Source organism: Cynara cardunculus, assembly GCF_001531365.2.
Source record: "Cynara cardunculus var. scolymus isolate 2C chromosome LG 17, CcrdV1, whole genome shotgun sequence".
Lineage (NCBI taxonomy): Eukaryota > Viridiplantae > Streptophyta > Magnoliopsida > Asterales > Asteraceae > Cynara > Cynara cardunculus.
Window position 1 is genome coordinate 7,363,875 of NC_037544.1, and position 11,506 is coordinate 7,375,380.

Here is an 11,506-nt window from a genome sequence, read left to right on the forward strand (position 1 = left end):
TTGGTTATAAATAGTGGGATTGGGATCCAATTAGGGTTTTTGACCTACTCATTGACACGTAAGAGTAGGTTAAAAAATTAATATTTAATATTTATTAATATTAGTAATATTTAAATTTTATTAATATTTATTTATAATTAATAGTAATAAATAATAATTAATATTAATAAGATTTATAATTGTATAAATTGACAATAAGTTAACAAAACATTATTTCAAGTAGCGTTTCAATAAGCTAGCTTATGTACATCCAAATATATACCTAAAAAATAAGTTGACTTAGAGCATTTCCAACGGATTCTTCAAAATTTCTCTAAAATAGAGTACCAAAAGTCAAAATCTCTAAAATATAGACTCACCAAAAGTCAAAATCTCTAACATATAGACTCACCAAAGGGCCTTTGGCCTAGCGGTATCGTAGCCCTTGGCCTTCTAGGAGGTCAGAGGTTCAAATCTCACAATAGGTGAGAAGGATGTATGAATTTATTTGTTACATTTGCCGTATATAAATATTATATACTTCAAAAAAAAATATAGACTCAAAATCCCTATTTTAAAGAAAGTACAAATCAATCATCCACTCAATTCATTGTTTTAAAAATTGGGTAAATTAACAAACATTCATTAAATTATTTACATATCTACACTTTTTGTCTTAATGATTTTTATTTTACATAACATTTACGGGTCGTTTATCAAACATTTACCCGGTAAAATTTAACACTATTATTTACTTATATGGTAAGATTTAAGTCCACTAAAACAACATTGTATGCAACAATTTACTCCGTAAGCGCTTACCATGGTAAGAGTCGTCACCCTCACTTACCATGTAAGACTCTTGGTCCTTGTCTCGTTCTTATCGAGTAAGATTTTTGGTTCTTGCCATATTCATCCGGTGAGGCAGTGTGACTTGGTAAGAGCTTACCCGGTTAAGCATTTGATAAACGACCCCTTAAATTTCTTAGTCCGTTGCAAATAAATTGTTTCTAATAAAATATATTACCACTAGTTTGTCGAGGTTTTCATAAAAATAGCAATTTTACCTTTTGGGTTAATAAACAGATTTGCATACATCACATCAGATACCCTATTTTTATGTATAGTAGCATTTTAAAATTCTATTACGAAATTTCGTTACACTTACAATAATAACGGTTCAATTTATTTAATCCCATTTATCATTATATATATATATATTTGTAGATATCGAACGTTATTACTTTTTGCTTGTGAGTTGCAACTTTGACTTTGTCTATTAATCATGTTCTTTTATTTTATTTTTAGGTGTGCACGACTAAGGATGTAAATGATACGAGATAACTTGTGGGCTACTTGAGATTGACTCGGTTAAAATTCGGTCAACACTCTACTCGAATAGGCTTGGCTCGAACTCGAGTTCGACTCGACATATTAATGAGTCAAGTCAAGCTACCTAATACTCGACTTGAAAAGTTCGTGAGATACTCGATTATTTTATATATAATTAGTTTTAAAATACAATCAGTTTTTTATGATAAAATTTATAAAATATAGATTTTAAAAATGTCTTATATTAATAGATATTTAAACAAAATCAGATATTTTTATTTATAAAAATCAATGAATTATTTTTTTATTAAAATCACAATTAAAAAAGGATAAAGAAAAACTATAAAAAAGGTCAGTGAGATTGTCCATATAGGAAGAGAGGATGTTATAAAAAAGAGGGAGGAAAATGAAATTTCTGACTTTATCTAATTGATGATAAAGTTTGAAATTGATCCTTTTTGTTTTATAAAAACTAAGAAAACACTTTTAAGTTTTAAAATTTATAAGAAAAATACACTAAAATATTATAAATTCCAATGGTAAGCTTGATTCGAGTTCGAGTTTAAGCTTGATTTGAGTTGTAGTTTGAGCTTGTTTACAACTTGATTTGAGTTGTAGTTTGAGCTTGTTTTGAGCTTGATTCGAGTTTGAGTTCGAGCTTGAGAAATAGTTATCGAGTTCGAGTCGAGCTTTCATTTTTACTACTAGCGAGTTTTCGAGTCGAGTTCGAGTTTGAAAATTGGTTTTCGAGTTTGAATCGAATATAATGATACTCGAGCTCGACTTGCATCATTTACACCCTTAGCACGACAATTTAATAGACATGGACTCGTCGCACCTAAGATATAAACTAAACAACTTTCAATATGAGAACTACTAATTGAGAAATAATCAAGGTACCAAAAGTGTCATTTCACAATAGTTAAGGGTGAAATTTATAATTTACGCCTAAAATAAAATGTTTTAATATTCATAGACTTTTTCCTTCCTTTCCACCTTCCCCCTGGTTTATTAAGCTAGATTTAATGTTGGCTTTGAGTCCGCACAAGGGAGAGAGATATACATACACACATATACATATATATAGACGCATATATATTAATATATACAGAGAGAGAGAGAGTGTATGTATATATGATGTATATATTTGTTTCTGCGTCTGAACCAAATTTCCCTTTCTCTTTCTGATCTGCTTCTTCTCTTCCATCTGTTTGTAAAAAGTTCTGAGAGAAAAAATTCTCAAAATTACCAGACCCTCATCTAATCTTCAAGGGTTTTGAGATTTTCTTTTCTCTTAAAGGTATAGATCTCTAATCTTGTATCATACTTTACTTATATTCACTCTGATTCATGTGTGCCCTAATTTCACTTTTTGAAGTCAAGTCTTTTGCTTCTAACTGATGCTCAAATACTTTTCCAGGATCTAGTGTTTCATTTTCTTGAATCACTTGAAGCAAAAAAAAAAAAACCCAATTTGAAGCCTCTGTATTTCTTACATCGATTTCAAAATGCAAAGTTGTGGCTTCAAGTTCATGGTTTTTTTCATATTTTTGTTGGTAGTTTGCTTGAAATTTGACATGGGTTTTGCAGATCTTAATTGCTGCTGATTTGGTGGAATCTTAGCTTTTCACCATCAGGTGGGTTTTTGTTTCCCTTTTAACTCTTACTTTTATACAAGAGTTCAGAATGGATTTCTTTAATGTTCTTTACTATTAATCTTGATTTAGGAACATGAGGAATCTAATTTAGATATGATTGAAGGTGGGGTATAAAGAACATGCTTATAATCGATGCCCATTTTCTAAAAACAAGATTAAGCAAAAACAAATACGGAAAAGGAAAAGTAAAAGGAAAAGGGAAAAAGGAAAAAAGATTGTTTGGCCTCAGATCCCCTCTTCAAAATGTTGACTTTTTCATTGCCACGCAAATTCCATTGACCATGTTTTCTTGCATATCCTTTAGTCATATAGCCATGTAATTAGAGAAGACTTTTGTGAATCATTATGTGTTTGTTTATTTTATAGTGTTTGGGTTCAGCTAAGGGTGTTTGATTACATGATCTGCTACAACGAAATCGGGGTAATAAATGTGACGAAAAAAACGCCCATGTAAAACTGTTACAATAAGTTTAGAGGACGCCTGCACTTTTAAAATAAAATGTTTTCTTGCATATCCTTTAGTCATATAGCCATGTAATTAGAGAAGACTTTTGTGAATCATTATGTGTTTGTTTATTTTATATTGTTTGGGTTCAGCTAAGGGTGTTTGATTACATGATCTACTACAACGAAATCGGGGTTATAAATGTGACTAAAAAACGCCTATGTAAAACTGTTACAATAAGTTTAGAGGACGCCTGCACTTTTAAAATAAAATGTTTCATTAGTTTTTCTATGAAAATTGAAAAGTGTCATCAGGACACATCTTTTCATAGGATGCTTGTTTTTGTAAGAGTTTCTCAAAGAATAGTTATATATAAAAATTTATAAGACACTTTGTTTCAAAAGTGTTCTAAAAAGCTTGTTCAAATGCTAAAAGACGTCCTATAAACTTAGCGTAACACTGCCACGTAGCAACATACTTATTTGGTCCTATAAACATAAGTTCTATAACGCAGTTACGTTTTGACATTTTGGCCTTCTATAATTCTGATTTTGTTGTAGTGACCGGGTTAAATTTAGGTTAAAACTTGATCGTGTGGGCATACAAAATGAAAAAAGTTGATCCTTGATAAAGATATGCAATTTAGTCTCCTTTAAGTCCCATGTGTGGGTTGCCTTCCCTACTTATATATATGTTCTCTTTCTTTGCTCTCTTGCTACAATCTGATACATTTCTGTTTTATTGTTTTTCAGCAAGAAAGAAGAAATCTTGTTTCGTGTTTGTATTTAATGTCTTTCCGTAGCATAGTTCGAGATGTGAGGGATGGATTTGGGAGCTTATCAAGGCGGGGTTTCGATGTGAGGCTCTCGGGGCATCACAATAGAGGAAAATCACAAGGTTCAGTTAATGATTTGAGCGATAATAATCAGCTGTCTCTCGTGATCCAAAACAGCCGGTGGGCTAATCTTCCTCCCGAGCTTCTTTTTGATGTAATTAAACGATTGGAAGAGAGCGAAAGCACTTGGCCCGCTAGAAAACATGTTGTTGCTTGTGCTGCGGTTTGCAGATCTTGGAGGAATATGTGTAAAGAGATTGTTAGAACCCCCGAATCATGTGGGAAGCTTACTTTTCCAGTTTCCCTTAAACAGGTATTTGATCTTTTTCTCTTTCTACAATCACAAATGTTTTACTCCCTTCGTCCCAAATGGAAATGTCCACAATGAAAGAGGCACACAGTTTTAAAAATTTGTAATTGTTCCACTTTTTGTTTAGCTAAATGACAATTTTACCCTTCACACTAGATGGCGTTTTGAATATCTCCATCTCATAATCAAGGGTAGAATTGGAAAGTTGGCACTTAATTTTTAAATGGGGACCTTTGTTTCAAGACAAACTAAAATAGAAACGTGGACACTTGTTTTGGGACGGAGGGAGTATTTTTTTTGCTGGTAATTTATAATAATCATTCATTACTGTTTCAGCCGGGATCTCGTGATGGTACCATTCAATGTTTCATCAAGAGAGATAAATCCAACTTGACATACCATCTTTACCTTTGTCTTAGTCCAGGTGAGCATCGATATATCATATTTTGCCTTGATTTTTGTTTCTGTTGCGGTCTAATTCTTTGAATTTACGAATTAAGAAGCCCATTATGTTCTTGCATTTACAATGATGCTATTATATACACTTATTTTAAAGCCGACATCTTGAATGAAATGCCAAATTTGGTTTAGATGAATGCTAATCTTTCTAACCAAACCAAAAGTGCCTAGTGTATCCTGCCTGTCCTCCAACCCGGAGAGTAGAGTTATTTTTTCTATGAAGACTCCTCATCTTGCGACTTTCGAATGTCAAATAAACTAATTTCAATTTTAAAATTGATGTAAATATGCTTACTCTTTAGGGTAGAGGTAAGCTCTGCTTCTAGTATCCGACCCTCAGACCCTACTCTGTGTGGGATTCACTAGGTTTGTTTGGATTGGTTTATTACACTTGCACACACACATAATCATACTCCCATTTTTTATAGAATTACCGAATTCTAGTATTCATGTACCATATGCTCTTGGCACTCTTATCCTTGGAATCTGAAAAATGTAAAGATGTTTGTTATCTGGATGCATTCAGACATTTTTGCATATCATATACCATATATCCTTATGTAGAAATTTGGTTATGCAGCAGCGTTGCTTGTTGAAAACGGGAAGTTCTTGCTCTCTGCAAAAAGAACACGGAGAACTACTTGCACCGAGTATGTCATATCCATGCATCCTGATAACATTTCTAGATCAAGCAGCACTTACATTGGAAAGCTAAGGTATAGTATTACAGATTTTCCCCACTAAGATCCTTAACTTCTTTCCATTTCTTCTCTCTTATGACCGCCTTGTGTGTTTCATGGTGAAAATTGTACAATACAATTCGACCCATGAAAGCGGACTATGTGAATCCGCAATCGTGTTCTTTGAATTATTCTTCACAAACCAAACAAAACATACCCGATATATCCCACTAGAGTTGTGCAGTTGTTTTTATATATTTTTTAAAATTGTTCTAGATTTCTTACCTTATTTTTGGTGCTTTTATGGATTCATGTCGAGTTTATTGATCCTGAACTTATTAGTAGCCACATGAATAGAAACCATCTGTTGATATTTAATGAAATAAAGGGCTAAATGAAGCATGATTAGATTTTGGTTTAACCATGAAACTAGTATAGTGAATCACAAGGGTTGTGACGTAATGGTTGAGGCCCAGAGAGATATGGTGGAATATACCATCTGCCCGGGGTTCGATTCCAGGCGTACACAACAATTGTGACCACCAACTTTATTAGGGCTGATGTCTTACGGTCACAATTTTCCGGGATTAGTTTTGGCGTAGCCTTGGACACCCTTCTAAAACTAGTATAGTGACCAAATGGTTATTGGCCCAGCAATATCTGGGTTACCGGTAAATCGTAGCATCCTAGAGGTTAAGGATTCAAACCTCACCAAAAGTGAGGCACACCGGTTGTTTGCCATTTATAAATATTATATACTTAAAAGAAACTAGTATGCTGATTAACGTCCACAACTTATGAAGCGAATAGATGCCTTTTTGTGACGATCACAATCTATGAAATTAGATTCTTGATTTGATTCGTGAATTGAGTAGAACTATTTTTTTTTTCAGATCGAATTTTCTTGGGACAAAGTTCATCATATACGACACACAGCCTCCACATTTCAGTGCCCATATACCACCGCCAGGCCGATCAAGCCGAAGATTTCATTCAAAAAAGGTCTCACCCAAAGTGCCAAGTGGCAGCTACAACATTGCCCACATCACCTACGAGCTTAACGTGCTTGGAACACGGGGCCCACGTAGGATGCACTGCATCATGCAATCGATCCCAGCCTCGTCCATTGACCCAGGCGGGTCGGTCCCAGGTCAAGCGGAGCTCCTCCTTCCTTCCCACTCCTTAGAAGACTCTTTCCGTAGCATTTCCTTCTCAAAATCGCTTGATAGATCCACCGAATTCAGCAGCTCTAGATTTTCCGAGATCATAGGGGCTGCCACATCAAGCGACGTCCCCGAGAGTGAAAAGTCGAAAATGCCCTTGGTCCTAAAAAACAAGGTGCCTAGGTGGCATGAACAGTTGCAGTGCTGGTGTTTGAATTTCAGGGGACGGGTGACGATTGCTTCTGTCAAGAATTTTCAGCTGATTGCCGCCCAACCGCCGCCAGCAGCAGCAGCAGCACCACCAGCGGCAGGAACTTCTCAGCCTGCTCAACCTGAGCATGACAAAGTGATACTGCAGTTTGGAAAAGTTGGAAAAGACATGTTCACAATGGATTACCGGTATCCTTTGTCTGCATTTCAAGCATTTGCAATCTGTTTAAGCAGTTTCGACACCAAACTAGCTTGTGAATAAAATATAAGAAAAGTTTTAACATTTTGTTTGTGTACCCACCCACCTTCTTCGCTAGTCGAATTGCTGAATAGGGGAGATTGTTGATGTTGGAACTAAAGACTGAATGAATAGCTGTTGTTTGTTATCCAAATCTTGAAACCATTTTGGTCTTCTGTATCTTCCATTTTCTTCTCTCGGACCAATTTGTGATTTATTGGAAACTGTTTTATTTGATTTCCATGAGAATCTGATTTAGGGTTTGTTTACTTTTTTATTTTGAGAGGTCTTGGCTTTATTTTATATGGTCATTTTAGCTTAATGGCTGAATGAATAAGCTGAAAGAAACACTTGTGTATGGTTGAATGAATAAGCTGTCTTGACCATGCTTATTAAGCTGTAAGTAAACAACCTATCGATGTGATGTTCTTTAACGTATTTGGATTTTGTTTCAGTTGAAGTATCGTCACTGTTGTAGACTTTGTGTTGTTTATACTGAATATGCTTGGTCGGGTTTGGTTTGTTATAAAATGACCTTGGTGGCATTATTGTAAGGATTGTGATGAGAGAGTGTCACGTTTAGGGGTGTAAATGATCCGAGTCGAGCTCGAGTATCACTATACTCGACTCGAACTCGGAACCAAATTTCCAAGCTCGAGCTCGAACTCGACTCGAAAACTCACGAGTAGTAAAAATCAGAGCTCGACTCGAACTCGATAACTATTTCTCAAGCTCGAACTCGAACTCGAGCTCGAACTAAGCTCGAACTGCAACTCGAATCAAGCTCGAACTTAAACTCGAATCAAGCTCGAAACAAGCTCACTCATTGAAATTTATAAAATTTTAGGGTCTTCTCTTATAAATTTTAAAACTTAAAGGTGTTCTCTTAGTTTTATAAAAATAAAGAGATCAACTTCAAACTTCATCATCAAAAAGACAAAGTTAGAAAATTGCATTCATCTTTCTCTCTTTTTATAACATCTTTTCTTTCTTCCTTTACCATCTATCTTCCAATGTGGGACAATTGCACTAGCTTTTTTTTATAGTTTTTCTTTGTCTTTTTTAATTGTGATTTTAATAAAAAAAAATTGATTAATTTTTATAATTAAAAAATGCATAATTTTGTAAAAATATCTAAAAATATAAGGCATTTATATTATTTATATTTTACAAATTTTATCATAAAACCTGATTATATACTTTAAAACTAATTATATATAAAATAATCGAGTATCTCACGAGCTTTTCGAGTTGAGTATTGAGTAGCTTGACTCGACTTGTTAATATGTCGAGTCGAGCTCGAGTTCGAGTCGAGTCTATTCGAGTCGAGTGTTGACCGAGCTTTGACCGAGTCGATCTCGAGTAGCTCGCGAGTTGTCTCGTATTGTTTACACCCCTAGTCACGTTGCTTGTAATGGATCAAGGACCAAAATTAGTCTATGTGTGAAAAACGACGCATGAGCTAATTCCTAGATAATATAAAATGACAAGAGTAAATTATAATTTTTGGTTTTGAACAGACGTGTTCCACCCTCATCGGACGAAACAAGGTGGAATATACTTATATTTTACTAACATAGCCTTAAAATAAAACATAATTTTCTTTTAAAATATCAAATACGCATCTCTCTTTACGTTTTACTCATTCTTTATAGTTTATTTATAGTATCTAAACTTTCACTTTGCTGTACTCAAAATATTATTTTTATGTGGTATCTATATTTTGGTTAATATATGTAATTTATTAGATATATGTTAAAATAATATAGAAAATGTATAAGATAAAAATTAGAAATTATATAAACCTTTTATTTTGGTGTCATTTTAATCATCTTCACAAAAACTTTTTAAGTATATATTTTACTATAAAAATATTTATTTTATTTTGATTTAATAAATTACATATATTTAATCAAATATATATATATATATATATATACACACACACAATATAAACAACTCAGTAGAGGTAAATTGGTCATATTATTTGTTTTGTCCTGTCAACTTCACTCTTACCAAATTCTGAACAACTGTTTAGTCTTGACATATAAATTAATTAGATTTTTTTAATATTTATTAATATAACAATACTAAGAAAACTTTTAAAGTTTATTATATATCTCGCCAACATTTAAAAAAATTCAAAAAATATGTACTTTTTGAACAAAATAAAATAATAAGTATTACCTTTTTTTTTTATAGAAATATCTCATATCTATATTATATTATAAAGCATTTGACAAAAACTCTTAAGAACTATTTTTTATGCATGAAGTATTATTTATTGATGTATATTACTTAAAATTCAAGATTACAAGTAAATTGTGCATACGTACAACTTATTAAAGCACTATGTTTGAATTCATGTAACTAACTGCGAATAAACATAATCAAATAGAGAATAAATATCTCTTTTTAAAATCTAAAAAATCTAAAATATAATCAGGATAATTATTGTGTTCTAACAGAATACTTAATTATTATATTTATAAAAAAATATATTATTAAACCTAAGTCAAGTTAAATTAAATTATAATAAAAATTTTGAATTAAAAAAAAAATACAAACAAGAACTTTTAAATAGTTAATTTGATAATATTGATATGTTCTTTTACATATTTTATATGATATTTTCAAATTTATATTTTATTCAAAAACAAAACATTATCGTTTTCTCAAAACCATATAAAATCGTATTATATCGACATGAATAAAAAATAAAACGAAACATTGAAATGAAAATGTATCTCGATACCCTTCTAGTATATATATATATATATATATAGCGATAGGGGTCCATTCAAGGAAGAATTGTTTAGTTTGTGGTAACTGTAAGATCCAATTTCAATCACAAATCAACAGATAAATTAGAAAATTAATAATTATGATAGTTTAAGTTAAAATTATAATTAGAGAACATTTTAGGTNGAACTAAAAAAAATATATAAACAATAACTTTTAAATAGTTAATTTGATATTAATATTGATATGTTTTTTTGCAAATTTTATATGATATTTTCAAATTTATATTTTATTCAAAAACAAACATTAACGTTTTCTCAAAACCATATAAAATTGTATTATATCAACATGAATAAAAAATAAAATGAAACATTGAAATGAAAATGTGTCTCGATGCATTGCACGAGTACCCTTCTAGTTTATTTATAATATATTTTTTATCGTAAAAATATTTAATTTGCATACAATTTAATAAGAAAAAAATTAAAAAAAAACTTTGAAATGTTTTTTCAAATCGTCAAAAGAAAAAGTGAAAATACCATAAAAAACAATTTGAAAGAGAGATTGATTTATTTCTTTAGACCATGTTACCAAAATAATATATCATTCACATCATCTCATGTAAGTCAATTAACCAAATAAATAAAAAGAAATAAGCGGTTAACCGGTTTAAAAAATAACATGTTAGCTATTGCTATAACACGTAGATTTTTTAAAATACGATGTCTTAATAAAAAATAATTTTAAAGCACATTGTTGTAGTAAGGAAAAAAAAAAGTAAAATGCTACAATAAGAAAATTTATAAAAGTAGATTGTTATTTCATGTATTAAACCCAAAAAATTAATTCGACATTTTATTTTAAAAGTGTCCTAAAAAGGTCAAAAATATTTTTTAAACTTATTGTAACACTTTTATATAAGACATACATTGTTTGATATAATTAACTTATGAGACCAAACAATTATATGTTGTATCAATAAAATCACATAAATTTGTTTGGTAAAATAGCCAAAAATAGTTAATTATTATATCTATACTATATTATAAAACATTTGATAAAAACTCTTAAAAACTATTTTTATGCATGAAGTACTGTTTATTGATGCATATTACTTAAAATTCAAGATTACAAATAAATTATGCATAAGTACAAGTTATTAAAGCTTCATGTTTGAATTCATGTAACTAACTGTAGATAGGGCTGTAAACGAACAGAACGAACACGAACGGAGGCTTGTTCATGTTCGTTCGTTTAACTTAACCGAACAAACGAACGAACACGAACGGTAAACGAACAAAAATCTTTGTGTTCGTGTTCGTTCGTTTAGAAATAAGGTGTGTTCGTGTTCGTTTATGTTCGTTCGTTAACATGCTAAACGAACGAACATAAACGAACATAACCAAACGGGCTAAACGAACATAAACGAACGGGCTAAACGAACATAAATAAATA

General features: G+C 31.5%; 1 protein-coding gene across 2 annotated transcripts; it reads left to right on the forward strand.

The window, feature by feature from the left end:
- Positions 1 to 2,424: 2,424 nt before the first annotated feature.
- On the forward strand, positions 2,425 to 7,550 carry LOC112500340 (tubby-like F-box protein 8). Of its 2 annotated transcripts, none has more exons than XM_025103814.1 (6): positions 2,425 to 2,611; positions 2,902 to 2,948; positions 4,167 to 4,562; positions 4,896 to 4,983; positions 5,599 to 5,734; positions 6,592 to 7,550. In XM_025103814.1, the coding sequence occupies exons 3-6, from the start codon at positions 4,203 to 4,205 to the stop codon at positions 7,331 to 7,333; spliced, it is 1,326 nt and encodes a 441-aa protein (XP_024959582.1). In that variant the 5' UTR covers positions 2,425 to 2,611; positions 2,902 to 2,948; positions 4,167 to 4,202; the 3' UTR covers positions 7,334 to 7,550. The 2 variants fall into 2 exon arrangements, with proteins under 2 accessions (XP_024959582.1, XP_024959583.1); XM_025103815.1 differs by having other exon boundaries at positions 5,602 to 5,734.
- Positions 7,551 to 11,506: the final 3,956 nt, after the last annotated feature.

What these genes read in the sequence shown, in the direction of transcription:
- LOC112500340 (XM_025103814.1), top strand. Translation starts at nt 4,203, where the DNA reads ATGTCTTTCCGTAGCATAGTTCGAGATGTGAGGGATGGATTTGGGAGC. An exon ending in TTACCTTTGTCTTAGTCCAG is followed by an intron (nt 4,984 to 5,598) that starts GTGAGCATCGAT and finishes TTGGTTATGCAG; the next exon opens with CAGCGTTGCTTGTTGAAAAC. An exon ending in ACTTACATTGGAAAGCTAAG is followed by an intron (nt 5,735 to 6,591) that starts GTATAGTATTAC and finishes TTTTTTTTTCAG; the next exon opens with ATCGAATTTTCTTGGGACAA.